Source organism: Leucopleurus acutus, assembly GCF_964270905.1.
Source record: "Leucopleurus acutus genome assembly, chromosome: 3".
Classification (NCBI taxonomy): Eukaryota; Metazoa; Chordata; class Mammalia; order Artiodactyla; family Delphinidae; genus Leucopleurus; species Leucopleurus acutus.
The window spans coordinates 127,235,965-127,250,666 of NC_139145.1; the positions used below are offsets into that span (position 1 = coordinate 127,235,965).

The following is a 14,702-nucleotide window of genomic DNA, read 5'->3' on the forward strand; positions in this document are numbered from 1 at the left end:
TGCAGTCTTTTCAAACAGGACACAAGAGAATTAAGTCCTAATGGCATACACCATTTATAATTAATTAACTTCTTTCCTATGCACCTAGAATGGTATTAGCTATAAAGCAATCCTCGAACAAACTGAGAAAACAGTCACTCAGATAATTTCCTGTGTTTGGTGATTCAGGTGACGAACAATGGTGAAAAAAATCCTTTAGCAATGGAATTTAAATTGCTTTTGCTAATGTCTCTAACAGTTATATTTAACTAAATCATGGCTTTTATGATCCAATTTTTGTGACTCCCTATGTCCTCTTTAGGCCAATCCCATTTCATAACAGTAGGCAATATTTATTAATTACTTCCTATATATCAGATATTATGATTAATATTTTTAGACATTATATTATTTAATCATTACGACAATATTGTGATATTATTATCACCACTTTACAGATGAGAAATAGGTTCAGAGCAATAAAGTATCTTACCCAAGTTCATTCAATGAGAATGTGGCATAACTGAGGTTCAAACCTAGCTGTGAGTACGAACCTTATGTTTAAACACTTCAATATACTAACCATATTCTGTTTTTCTCATTACTTCTCTTAGGTTGAACTAAATGAAATTACTCTTGTTATACATCAAAAATAGTCACATAGATCAAACTAATAATTTCTTTTATTTAGAATCTTTCTTTGACCTATTGGTAATATCTACTCTGAAAGGTTGAATACCAGATTCCTTTGCCTTTATCCTTTTGGAAAGCTTATTTACACACGTGCTGACAAACCTGAATTTCTAATACTGACTTAATAACTCTTTTTACTCCCAACCCCATTACTTATTCTTTCAGAATCTCCTAATTTAGATACCTATTAGCCCCTAACCACACATTTTTCCTCTATTCAAAGCTCTCTTGCCCAACCCAAACTATTCTATATGCAGGAATTATATTCCTCAAATGAGCTATCAAATGAGGTTGAAAATCTTTATTCCTAGAGATATGGAAATAAAAGACAGAATTATTTGTGCTAGATGGTTAGTAATGGTTGCAAATGAATCACATTATGTGATAATAAATTAAAATATTTTACTTGGACCTAAATGAACTAGAGGAATAACCAGATACAGCATTTTCACATTAGGGGGATTCTTTTGCAGCCAGAAGTCTGAAGACATGGAGGGTTTTAATTCTACAACACGGCAATCATTTTACTACACTAAGCTGTTCCTCATCTCTCCCATGAACAATTCTGAAACAAGAAGCATTTTAAATTAATGAAAAAAACCCCACAATACCAAAAATGTTCACTACAAAGAATGATTAAAAGTACTATAGGGGCTTCCCTGGTGGCGCAGTGGTTGGGAGTCCGCCTGCTGATGCAGGGGACGTGGGTTCATGCCCTGGTCTGGCAAGATCCCACATGCCACGGAGCGGCTGGGCCCGTGAGCCATGCCGCTGAGCCTGCGCGTCCAGAGCCTTTGCTCCGCAACGGGAGAGGCCACAACAGTGAGAGGCCCGCGTACCGCACAAAAAAAAAAAAAAAAAAAAAAAGTACTATAAAGGTTCATAGCTAGAATCTTATAATTCAAAGTTTAAAGGGTATTAAATTTAAAAATAAAGTTCAATTATTTTTAAAAGTTATTATTTTTAATATCTTTACAAAAGGTCAATAAGTTTATACTTTCCAACAGTTTTTACTGATGATTTTTAAAAATCTCTTTAGTTGAAGCAAGAGCAAAATACCAAAGAACAAAGCGTATGATCTCATTTATGTGAAGTTCAAATACAGCTACCTATATTGTTCAGGGATACATTCATAGGTAGTAAAATTATTTTTAAAAAGAGAGAAAGAAAATTGAGAAATTTATTCCACAAAAGTCAGGAAAATGGCTACCTTGGGGTAGAAACTAATGGATTTAGGCATGTTATTCAGGATTCGTGATTAGAAAGGGACACATGGGGAATTTTCTGGGGGGCTGGAAATGTTTTATTTCTTGGTCTGATGACAGGAATTTTCACTTTGTAAATATTCATTAAATTATTCACTTGTGTTTTGGGTACTTTTCTGTATGCATATGTATTTCATACTTTAATAAAAGATTAAAATTTCCATAGTGATTAAAACAAAAAATTAGTACAAATACTCATGTTTAGCGAAATTAAGAGATTCTCCACACTAGAAATGGAATACAAAGAGGAATTTTATCTCTAGGTTAAAATCACAAATGCAATATGTGATAATACAAATTTAAAACTATATATATAGTCATTCAAAACAAGAGCAATGGGAACAAATCTCTGGAACAAATATAAACATGCCTATTACAATCCAAAATTCCAAGGGCATTTTGTGACTATAAGGAATAAACTGCTTTAATAATGTGTAACGCTTTTTGTCCTCTCATTTGTAATAATGCAATTGTCTATTAACGTCTGTAACACTATTGCCATAAATAATAAAATGTAACCCATACAGAACACCAGAAAGAACTGTGCTATCCCTACTTAAACCCTAGCTTCCCCATGTATAATATTTAAGATTATCAGAAATAATTTTCAGCATATGCAAAACAATTTAAGAAATATGGACTGGCTCCTGATACTCACTTACTTTTGAGTCTTAATATAATAATAAGAATTTTCATGATTTAAATATAGTAAAATATTATGAAATATAACTTGGTTAATGGAAAAATACAATCATGTTCTATGATTTTAAGACCTATTCTACTAAAAATGTGTCTTCCCAAATTACACAACACATTTCCAATTATTTTTAGAATATGACAAAATGATTCTAGACATCATTTCAATGAATAACATGCAAATTTTTTTTGAAAATGTAAAGAGCAATGCAGTAAGATTTACCCTATCAGATATTAAATCAAACCATATATTGTTCTATTCCCTTCAAATTTCAAAATAAATAACCATTTCTCATACCTATTTGCATATCTTAATGTATTGAGAGTATTTTCACAGGATGCCATGCCTGGAGAGATTGTGGCAATCTATGGGGGAAAAATGCAAAGGTTAAGAAAATGTTATAAATGATGACAAGTAATACTGACATATGGCTCAGTCAGGTCTAATTTTAATATGGTCATCTAAAAAAAGAGTTATTAATGATACCTTAGCTCCAAGATAATTCACTATCTCATACCCATAATCAAAGAATAATTATAAACTCCAGTTAAAATATAAACAACTCTGATGGCACCACAAAATGATCAAATATCAGGCAGAAAATGGAGGTCAACACCTAGAAGAAGGGAGTAACATTGAGTGACTGTCCGCCCCTACTTTTGATAACTTTTTTTGCCTAAGGGCAAACTCTGCTGCTGTCACACAGGACAATTAAAACTTCAATAGAAATCTGGAGTTTCACTGGTTAAACTAAAGGATAGAGTTTGGAGGTAGGCACCATAGCAGCTGGGAAGTGAAGTTTGTCCCAGAAGAGAAATAACCACAGAGGAAGAAACTCATATTCTACATATATATTTATACTACCCAAATCTCTGGCTGACCCCTGAACACAAGGTTGACTGCAAGAAACATAGCTAAGTCTAAAAGAGCTAAACAGAGATTTCAAGGTCAGTTGATGCCCACAGCTGGGGAGACAAGAGTTTGGAGTTCAGCTAAGTTAACTTCCAGCTAAAATAACAACAACAACAATAACGAAATCAATAATCTTTAGAAGAACATAACAGAATCCAGAGTGTCCATAAAATATTCATTCATAATGAAAATTATATAATCCAAAATTCTAGATATATGAAGAAATAGAAAAGTGTGACCAATATGCAAGGAAAACAGAAATCAATGAAAACCAATCTCACAAAGACTCAGATGTTGGAATTAGTAGAATGTATTATAACTACAATATAATCCTATCAGACGGGCAGGGACCACATTTCCAAGTATCGCTGTATCTCTCACAATAGACTTTAAATGACTGTCATTAATGTATTTTATAATTTTCCCATATATACTACATAATTATTCATTTAAGATTAAAACAAAACAAACAAACTTACCATGCAGGTACGAGAGTTTTCACCTATGAATGAATCTCTTAACACCTGAGTGAGTTTACTTGCTCGGAAAGGAGTATGAGGTTTATTTCTACCTAAGGCTCTGATGCACTCCTGAAAATTAAGAAAGCAAATTTCATAGATTTTACTTCTTATAAACAGTAATCTTAATGAACATATTTAAAACATCTCTTACCATAACCCTAACATTTAAGATCTGATCAGCTCTGAAAATTCTATTAAGAGATTTACAGCATAGTAGAAATGTTCCCATAAATCCTAATTCAAGAAAATGAAATTCGGAAAACAAAAAAACCTAATCCAAAAGACTACTTTATTAATTCCAAAAGATTCTTCTGGAGACTATGATTAGTGTTTAGAAGTAACAGGCAGTAGGATAACTGTAAAAAGTTAAACTTTTAAAGTGGTACTACAAAAGAAAAAAACAGAATGCTTTCTTGCTTTGCTAGTCAAGGAAGATATATAATAGTGGCCTAACTTTTTGAAAGCCATTCCACATTTTTCTGAGAAACTTTCTTAGCTCAGTTTTATGGTTCCTTGCCCTCCTTCAAGAAAAAAGACTGATTAATGATTAAGGCCCTCTGGAATCTCCCTAAGCAGCATTGGAATTGGCCTGCTGACTAACAGATCTTTATCTACCTTAAAAAGAATAAATAATATGTGTAAAGAAAATTTCTGGGTACAATATAAATCTGTAACTGCAAACATAAACAACTAAATTTTGATACCTCTCTTACTTATTAGAAAAAACAAATAGTATAATTTTGTAACTGAGTAAACAAAAATGAAGTCAAAAGTAAAAGACTTTTCACAATTAAATGCACTTTATTTACCTTGAGTGCTAAAAGGCTTTTATTAATTTCAGCACCTTCAAGCCTAGTTTGCCTGTCTGCACTGGAAGTATCAGCTCCTCTTTCATTTCCAGCCAAATCGATGAGAGAAAATTTGCCATGTAGTTTTCCTTTCCTTCTAAGAATAATCTGAAACACTGCATGGCTCCGAGATGAATGTGCATTTGCAGATGTTTGACCAGATGTTCTACAATGTAATTAAGAACATTCTGATATGTAAAAAGTTCAATTTATATGTGCAAACCACAATATTTTCATTAAAAAAAGAAAAAACTATTCAGTTTTTATTATTTAAATACAAAAGAGACATTCTGAATTAACAACACAAACATAACCAGATTAATACAATTTAATCTGGCATACTTCAAAAGTTTTTATGAGTAATGATTTTACGTCCAAAATGCGCTGAATAACATCCTTGCTTTGCTTTTGAAAGTATCTAAAACTGATCATGAAACTGTTTCGCTTTCTTAATTAAAATGAGAGCTACCTGCAACTGTTGCCTATGTCAATGAGTTTCAGTACATCTTCAACACATTTGACCTCCCGTTCCTGTAATCCCACCACTTGAACCTGCTGTTTTCCATCTTCGAGCACTCTTAATTTTGTTTTCCTGTTTAGCAAGTCAAAAACCTAAAAAAAAAAGAAAGAAAGCTAGCTTTAAAAATAAAAAAAGAATAGTTCTATAAAAATGAGTCATTCAGAGACCGAAAATTATTTCAGAGAATTCTAGTAATAATGTTATTAGAATAATAATGATCGATACTGAAGTTAAAGAGTTTCAAAGGGAATTTTAAAAAATCTCATCACAGAACTTTAACATAATATTCCAAATACATATAACAATTATGTGGTGGCAATGACTGCCCAACAATGTGAATATTGCTGAACTTCTACGCTTAAAAATGGTTAGAATGGTAAATTTTATGTCATGCATTTTTTAACCATAATTTAAAAAACTAAAAAACAAAAAATTATTTTTTTAAGTTTCCACTTACCTTACCACTATAAATTTCAAAAAAGGTTGCATACACTTGAAGTTCTAACTTCTTATAGTTTGGCTTCTTTAGCATTAAAAAAACGTCTCGAGCTGTCAATAATTGCATATGGAGAAAATTTATTAAGATGCAATAAATATTGTTTTAAAAAAGCAATTCAAAATTTCTGTTTTTAAAAAGCAATTCTAATCAACTAATGTTTACCCAGAATGATAGTATCAATAAGAAAAATGAAGATTAAAGTGGATATTAATTTTCAAAAAAAAATAGTAGCAATAGTTTTTCTACATTTAAAGTTTAGAGGCCACTCTCCTTCATATTCAAGAAGAGAATGCTACTACTTATCTTTATAAATAGCATAAAATTATAGGCGGTCATAATAAGGTTACTTTCATAATCATACCAAATGGAAACTTTTCACAAAGCAGTTATTCAACAACAAACGCTAAGCTCCAACAATGTGCCAGATTACAACACAAACATAATCAAGATTTTTGTCCCCAAAGCACAGTTCTTTTCAAAACAGTCCGCTAATCTAAAACTGACATAATATATAGTAAGTATAGCATTAGTTACCCTTAAAATTCTGGACAGTACTTCCAAATCTTATTTCCAAGCCACCTGAATAATATTCAAGAAGAATATTATAAACAATATGCAAAAAGGGGAGTTACCTGCTAATGCATAAATTCCTTTAGAACAGTCTTGGTTCTTTCCTGAAAAGTCACCTCCCATTGTCTATATGTTAAAAAGAAAATAGAATTTAGGTCTTAGAATTAAGCTATAAGGAAAATAAACTGGCTTCATACCAGGATGTAACTGTAATGAATTACTTACATGAGTCTTTCCACTTCCAGTCTGCCCATAAGCAAAGCATGTAGCCATTCCCCTTTCAAATATAGTTTCCACTAGTGGTCTAGCTGTAAACCTTAAAAATAAAATGTACCAGTCAGAACATACAGTTAATATTTAAATTAAACAAATAAACAATAAAACTAATATCAAGTGTTATTATAAGCAAATCTTATACCAAGATTTTTAACAAATCAGTGGGATCAACTGCGAGGCCACAATTGACCACTGATTTAAAATTTTAAATACCCATACCTAGGATTGCTTAAAGCTCTTTAAAGCATATTTTCAAGCAATAATTCCGAAATAAACAAGGGCCACAATAATAATGGACAGGGAAAAAAACCTGATAGTAACTGAGCTAAAGACATAATATGTAGAAGACAGTAGGAAAGTTTTAAAAAGTAACAACAAAATATGGTAATATCAGCCAGACAAGTAGGACAGATATGAAAACCAAAACCAAAACTAAAAACCCCAACCCAACCCAAAAAAAGTATCAATGGTTTCAACAGAAACAGAATCAAGAGTGGTAATCTCAATACAGAAAAGCTAGAGGGGAAAAAAGTATAAAAACATTATCTAAACAAGTATAAAAGTGGTAAAATTTCCTTGAATGTGAGTAAGTAAATATAAATTATGCTTATAAGACAATGAATTCTGAGTTGATAGTCTTGATTCAGGAAAAGGATGCCCAAATATTATGTATTGGTATAATCACTGCTGGAGTTAAAATAAAAAGGTAGAGAGGGACAAAAAAATACTTCAATGAGCAGAGCCCTAAAAGCATGATAGAAAACAAATCTACTTTTTACACAGTCTTCAAAAGAATATATGTAGAACACTTTATACAGCTCTATTGATTATTTTTTTTAAAGGCACAACTGGAGAAAGTACAAAACAAAAGGAGCAGAAAAATGTTCTAATCAAAAAGAACTGGAAATGAGTCTGAAGAGTGATCAGACCAAAAAAAAAAAAAAAAAAAAAAGGCTAACTTCTCAATCCATAAAAGTTAAGGATAAGAGAAAGGGGAGAGAATCAATACTGGTAAAATTAAGAAGCATAAATACAGGGTGAAACACAAAATGTTTACTAGATCTAGCACATACACAGAAACATACTTTTATTTATAGTGATTTCTTGAAAATGATTACAAAAGTCAGACAGACATATTTTATGAGACAGGAATGGAAGCAGAGAAGGAAGTGAGGGGGGAGGACAGGACTCAGTTCTCAAAAAAGTAAAAAATACACAATTTCTAATTATAATTCCCTTTCAAAACAAATTTTTCACAATACCTCTATCTAGCATTCACATGTTCTTTAGTTTTGTCCTCTTTCTTTACAGCTGAACTCCCAGTTTACTGGCTTAAGACCAGTGGAGTTGGTCTTACCTCATTTATAACATCTTCAATTCTTAGGATTCTTATTAACCCTTTAACTTTCTGTTTTCCAGTCAAATTTATAAAATAAAAGGGCAATGAAACACAGCATTCAAGTAACTCAAGACAATTTAATATAGACTGAAATAACAATGCTGCTAAAATTGACCTATTAAATAATAAGAAGTAAATGTTTACAAACTATGTATAAAAATCTAAATTTGGATAAAAATGTGGGATATCAATGCACAATACATGTAAGTTTGAGTTGTTTGTAAGTTGAACATGTGAACATGCAAGAATTTCATGTACTAAAACTATTCCAAAGCTTAGAAATGATAAAACTAGGGAAATGCAAGTAGATTTACAGAACTTTTTTTTCCTTAAGTGGCCATATGTGCTAAATAAAGATTCAGACAAATAAGTGATGGATGTATAACAGTTATTTCAAATTTCTTCACTACTGCAGAGATCAAAAAGTAAAAAATAGCCACATCCCATCTCTAGAGGTACAGAAAATGTTTTCTAGAAATTTCTTATCCATACATATGGTATGTTACATAGTGTATAAAATTAATCATTAATGAAAACTGATTTGGGGAGCATTAAAGAAAACAAGTGTTAAAATTCATTATCATGTTTATTCAATATTCTTATTTGTTTAAACTCAGGGGGAAAGAAAAGGATATTACACCTCTGGAGAGATATGCCAAGATCAACATAAGTTTCAGTGGTGGTGGTAAACACACAGTATAAGAACAAAATTCTGATTTAAAACAAATTTACCTACCTGTAAACCATTTCATTAGGAGCAGAGTCATCAAAGGCATAATCAAAACGAAATGTTTGGTTTTCTAGGTACCTTGTTAAATCTACTTTTTGTTTTGGTTCATGTACCATCACAACATCTTTACTAGGGATTGTGATTACATCAAGATCTTTCATTTGAGTTTCTAAAAGAATAAATGAAAATCAGTGCCCAGTAATTTTCACAGTATTTGAATTAATGCACAAAAATTATTTTAAGTAGTAAGAATTTCGATAAAAGTAGTAAGTCCTGTAAATGTAAATATCCCATAAATATGCCATTCAAGTAAACAGAATATTTCAACAACAGAGTAAAAAAAAAAAAAAAAAAAAAAAAAATCAAGATTTCTGTAAAGCCAGGAATGGCAAAGATTCTTAGAACAGTATCACATCAACAGACCTAACCATAGAAATCTGTATAATGGTTATGTACAAATGAAATGATTTACATTTAACTCTTCCAAACCAATCTGATTTCTGCTATTATCAAAATAAATTACAAACAGGACAAAAATGAACCCTTGATTAGAACTCAATAAGCATACCTTTTTTATTGAGTGGTCGTTTTCTTACACAAACACATATCCTATGTTCATCAATCTAGAAATAAAATATTTTTTCCAGTGATTATCAATGGTATATAAAACACTGAAAAGTTAATTATGTAATATTTCCTCCCGAGGTTTTAGAAATTTATGCATAGCATAAATAGGATAAGTAAGCTTAAAAAACAAATTAGCTTGAAGAAATTTTAATAGCCATCAGACACAATTATTTCAAAAATTCTAAGTATAATGGAAACTCGCTTATTTTGTCATTTGGTAAACCACTAGGAAATAACTTTGTAGAGGACACCACCACTCTTAGTAGCAATAGGTTCACGTTAAGAAACTACCTTATTCACTTCAAGATGTGCTGTATACGACAAAAGTAAAATTTCCTACCAAGTGGCATATTTTCAGATTGATTATAGGGAAAATTATAGGCAAAGATAACTAGCTGTAGACAAGAAACACAGTTCTCAGAAGATTATTGGCCAAAATAATTTGAACCATTTTATAAAATGCCAATTCTTAGACATTAAATTTTTTCATAAAATTAATGTTCCCAATACTTGCCTTCTAATGATATTTAGTATAAAGCAGGAATTGGCAAAGTACGGCCTGAAAGCCTAATCCAAGCCACTACCCACTTTTGTAAAGTTTTACTGAAACAGCCATACCTATTCATTTATGTATTGTCTATGGCTGCTTTTCATACTACAAAGGCAGAATTGAGTAGTTGTAACAAAGACCATATGGTTCAAAGCCAAAAATATCAGGCCCTTTTCAGAAAAAGTTTTCCAGTCACTGTCATAAAGTATGAGCTCAGATGTAGGTTAAACAAATGAAAGGGTAGCAAGGAGTAAAATATATGAGATGCAAATGTTATGAACTACTCTATTAAATCATATATAATACACCTGCCTTAACACAGGTGTATTATATGTATTTTGTGTACCCAATACATTCCGTATACACTAGGTCAGATGTATTTTGTGTACCCAATTCATTCTGTATACACTAGGTCAGATGGATTATTTTTCATAAATACAAATTACTCACAAAAGTATTCCCTGTTCAATAAATTCCCATTCTTCAATAGGAAAGGAGGTGCGTAAGACAGAACATTCTTCAAGCACTGGATTTCTAGTTTACAGCAGTCCTCAACAGCCATCACTTATTGTTAAAAGCCAGAGTAACATTTATTTTAAAATAAATTAGTAGTAAGTTGGAATGATGGTGGGATCTACAGCCCAAGCCAAGAGGAAACAAACTTGGAATTGAGATAAAAGTATAAGTGATGGTCAGAAAGGAAAGTGGGTCTTCTGACATCATCCTTGACTGTTGCTCTGTCCTACCAAGGACACAGAGGCTTGCTTTGAAGTGGATTATCTTTGTGAGATGCATGTCTAACGTATCAAATTATGGGAAATAATGAGAAAATAAGGGTAAGTGTGAGTGGTTTCTTTCTTTCTTTCTTTTTTTTTTTTTTTGGATGCATCACGTGGCTTGTGGGATCTTAGTTCCCAGACCAGCGACTGAACCCGGGCCTTTGGCATTAAGAGCTCAGAGTCCTAACCACTGGACCGCCAGGGAATTCCCAACGGTTTCTTGATCTTCTTAAAATAGAGAAGGAGAAGGAACACCCATAAAGAGAGAAAAAATTACAGAACTAAATACAGTATTAACTTAGGGGGTATCAAACATGTTTTTATTTACAGCATAAAAAGTTCCAGAGCAACTGTTAATAAAGAACCTTACAGGATCTGCTGTTGTTAATGGTCTATAATCCAAACTTCCTCTGAAGTCTCTGATCATACACATAATTTCATAATTTGGGTTTGTAGCATCAACATCCTGTAAGAAGACAGAGAATTCATCATTTATTATAATTACAATAATGTAGTATTTGTTGCGTTTATGTTATATATGGTTTGAAAATTAAATAGGTTGTGTCATTTATAATAGCCAAGCCCAAACTCAAACCTGAGATGTGATATAGTTTCAGAGTTCAAGATTAATAGTATGCCTAGGAATCACTTTCATATTAAAAAACACAATTCTGTTAGTCTACATGCCTTCTGTTAACTCCAAACAAAATACTCCTTATTAAAACCACCTTTGACCTATTTCAAATATGTTATACGTATACCTTAATTCTCCTAGAAAACTGAGCAAAACAAAAACAGTGTTCATCCTAAACATCAATAAAAAATTCTAGAAAAGCCGAAATTCTTAGAAAATGCATTTAATCAGATTCTTCTTCCTAATTCCTAATTCAGTGTTTCAGCAAAGTAGAACTATGAATTCATTTATGTTCATTTCCTATTATTAATGACTCTCTAAAAAAAACTAAGGCATGGTATAATACAGCCCCAAATCAATAGGACATAGAATTTAAAGGAATCAAAAGCCAAGATAATTTTTTAAATCTTTAAAATTCAAACTACTGCATGCTAACTGCAATTTACTATTTTGCTTCAAAACTGAGAAAATTCAGATTAAGATACAAATAGCAACAGTTAACAGCCTCTCCTAGCTATGAGTATAAATTGTTAAACATTTTAGGTCAGGTTCTTTTTCCCATATACTATATGCAGACTTGCTTTGAGTACAACTAAATTTCAAAACTGTTAATGTAACATACTGTCAATTAACCTTTTGGGAAATAATACCAACTATGTCAACTGAGAAGCAGAATGTAAAGAAGAGGTCACAAAGAGATGTAAAAATATTATGAAGTACCCACAGGAAACACCAGGTGTCATCTGTACTAAGTATCAGTAGATACAAGCATTATTCATTTCAAAACCCAACTGGTCATTCTCAGGTCACTTTCAGATATAAGTTGATTTATTCAGGTTGAGTATTATACTGATTTCACAATTCCACAACACAACATCTTTATGATTAAGGGCACTTGAACATACTCCTAAATAAGGAAACAATCCTGGTATTTTATTTCAGGAAACAAGTTCTGAGAATATAATAGATACAATGCAAGCACAATGGAGGAATTATTTGTACAATAGCATAATTTCTAATATGTGAAGACCTGTAGAGAGATAAAAGACCAGTCTTCTAAGCAACTTTTCCATTGCTAGTAAAGTTTTGCTACTATCTAAAGGAAATGTGAGAAGAGGGGCACATCAGAGATACTCTCAACATCTAGTATAAATCAACACACAACGAATTTCCACCCTTTCATTGTGATATGCTGAACTTATTAACCATGGAAAAACAATAAAATGGATAGTATAACCATATACCTTAACTTGATGTTTTTCTGAATGTATTTTTAGTCCTTTTAAAAAGCCAAAATCCTATTATTCTCAATGTTAATACATCCATTAGAATTCTGTAACACAATGGCTTACTATTTAAAATGGAACAACCTTTAGGACAAACACATACCCACTAAAACTTGAAAAGTTTATGTAGTAAAAAATCTGTTACGATAACTTATTTCCCCAAGAGTTTGTATTATTCCTCAATATCAATTTAAGGAACTATATTGAAATCTTTAAATGAATGCCTCAATTATTTTTTCATAAGCCAATCACTTTCACTGACACAGTCTAATCTTTGGTTGGTGCATAAACAAAATATGTTTCTGTTACAAACCTGGGCTCTTTTTTCTCTAAGTTCTTGCTGTTGTAGTCTCCTTTTTTCCCGTTTTTCTTGCAATTTCTCTACTTCTTTCACACAATTAGATTTTCTACGTGCTGGAAGAAACAGATGAGCTGTAGAAGCCTAGTTTTCTTTTTAGAGTACCATACTTACACACAAAAATTTTATGTATGAGATTTTACCACACACACCAAAATAAGGTACACAGTGACAAAACATGCCTATGACAAATATGTGAACTTTACTTATGAGCTGCTTTAACAAAGCTAGGAACAGGACAATATACAAATAAGAGTCATGAAAAATGACTCTAACATATTGATACATGTCATCTCTTGGTTTAGAATCAAAGATCTTTGAATTGGAAAGGATCAAGAAGCATAAGCATTTCTTTTATAACATCTGTCAAAATTATCTGGCCATAATTTTAAATTCAAAGCAACTGAAACATTGTTATAGTTTTATATTTATAAATTGTTTCCTCCAAAATATACATTTAAAAACCCAATTAACAGACTAAACTAACAACAAAAAAAATTTTCCACAATGGTAAAAATAAAATCTGCAATTAAGTTTGTAATTTGGGGACTTATAAAGTTGACCAAGAGAAAATACATGTATGCCTAAAATGACTGAATCCTTGATACATGATTTACATACAAGGGGGTCCAAATTCCTTTTTTGCAGCTTGAACTGGAGATATATCTGAAACACTACCATTCTGTTGTGCAGAGGAAGACTGTTCAGGAAGTTGACTAGGCCGCGCGCGTGCAGAACCAACCACTGAAAGTGAAACAAAATTTCAAAATATATGTAATAATCAATTCTGTTCAATAAATAAAACTCAATCTGAATAATTTATAAAAAACCAAGCCAAGCTTGATTTTAAATAATAATTTTTAAAAAGTAAGTGTGCAAAATACAGATTTTATACGCATTCTCATTTTGAAAAACTTACACAATTCAGAAATACAGCAAGTAAAAACATAAAAGTCCTGCAACCCTCCTTTTGTTCTAAATCCCACTCTTTGCTTGTCAAATATGCAAATCCTCAACAGAGAATTTCCCACTGTGGATGTTACAAAAGTGGAAAAAGCAATATTAAGTTAAATATAAATATCACATTTTACAAAGAAATATAAATTTTCACAAGACCCAAAGAATAGTGCGGAAAGTGCAGGACTTTCCCTCTACCTCCAGTCTTTCCTCTAATACCTACACCTGTCCTGCCTCAGCATCCATACATACAGAGGAAACATCACTATGAGAAAGGACCGTTCTGAACTGCTGAATAGTAGAAAAGAAATTAACTGTGCTTTATATCACCTAGCTGAAAACATATGAGAGACCTGAAATTAACTGCAATTGATACCTGTTCGACTTGTCTTCAAAGTTACCCGTGACATTTTTTGAAAGTTTGTTAGCCAGAAAATAATGTAAAAATATCACAATGACTAAACTTACCCTTGTGAATCAATTAACTACTACCCCATTCCTTTCTTTCTCATAATACTCTCCTCAAACCTGAAAAATTATTGGGTAAATAAGATGCCTCAAAATGGCATATATCATGGAGTTTCACATTCATCACATACCTT

At 31.7% G+C, this 14,702-nt stretch overlaps 1 protein-coding gene across 4 annotated transcripts in view; it reads right to left on the reverse strand.

Moving 5' to 3' along the window:
- KIF2A (kinesin family member 2A) overlaps window positions 1-14,702 on the reverse strand; it is a gene marked incomplete at its 5' end in the record, with an annotated part of 70,343 nt that overhangs the window by 12,816 nt on the left and 42,825 nt on the right. For 2 of the 4 annotated variants that reach the window (XM_082837373.1, XM_082837375.1), the window contains 12 exons: window positions 2,932-2,999; window positions 4,026-4,136; window positions 4,877-5,081; window positions 5,385-5,527; window positions 5,893-5,984; window positions 6,567-6,630; window positions 6,730-6,820; window positions 8,916-9,078; window positions 9,478-9,532; window positions 11,236-11,331; window positions 13,099-13,199; window positions 13,822-13,887. In XM_082837373.1, coding sequence (XP_082693499.1) covers window positions 2,932-2,999; window positions 4,026-4,136; window positions 4,877-5,081; window positions 5,385-5,527; window positions 5,893-5,984; window positions 6,567-6,630; window positions 6,730-6,820; window positions 8,916-9,078; window positions 9,478-9,532; window positions 11,236-11,331; window positions 13,099-13,199; window positions 13,822-13,887 — 1,255 coding nt within the window. Of the gene's footprint in view, window positions 1-2,931; window positions 3,000-4,025; window positions 4,137-4,876; window positions 5,082-5,384; window positions 5,528-5,892; window positions 5,985-6,566; window positions 6,631-6,729; window positions 6,821-8,915; window positions 9,079-9,477; window positions 9,533-11,235; window positions 11,332-13,098; window positions 13,200-13,764; window positions 13,888-14,702 lie in introns of all 4 variants that reach the window. The other 2 variants (XM_082837372.1, XM_082837374.1) reach the window with 1 other exon arrangement.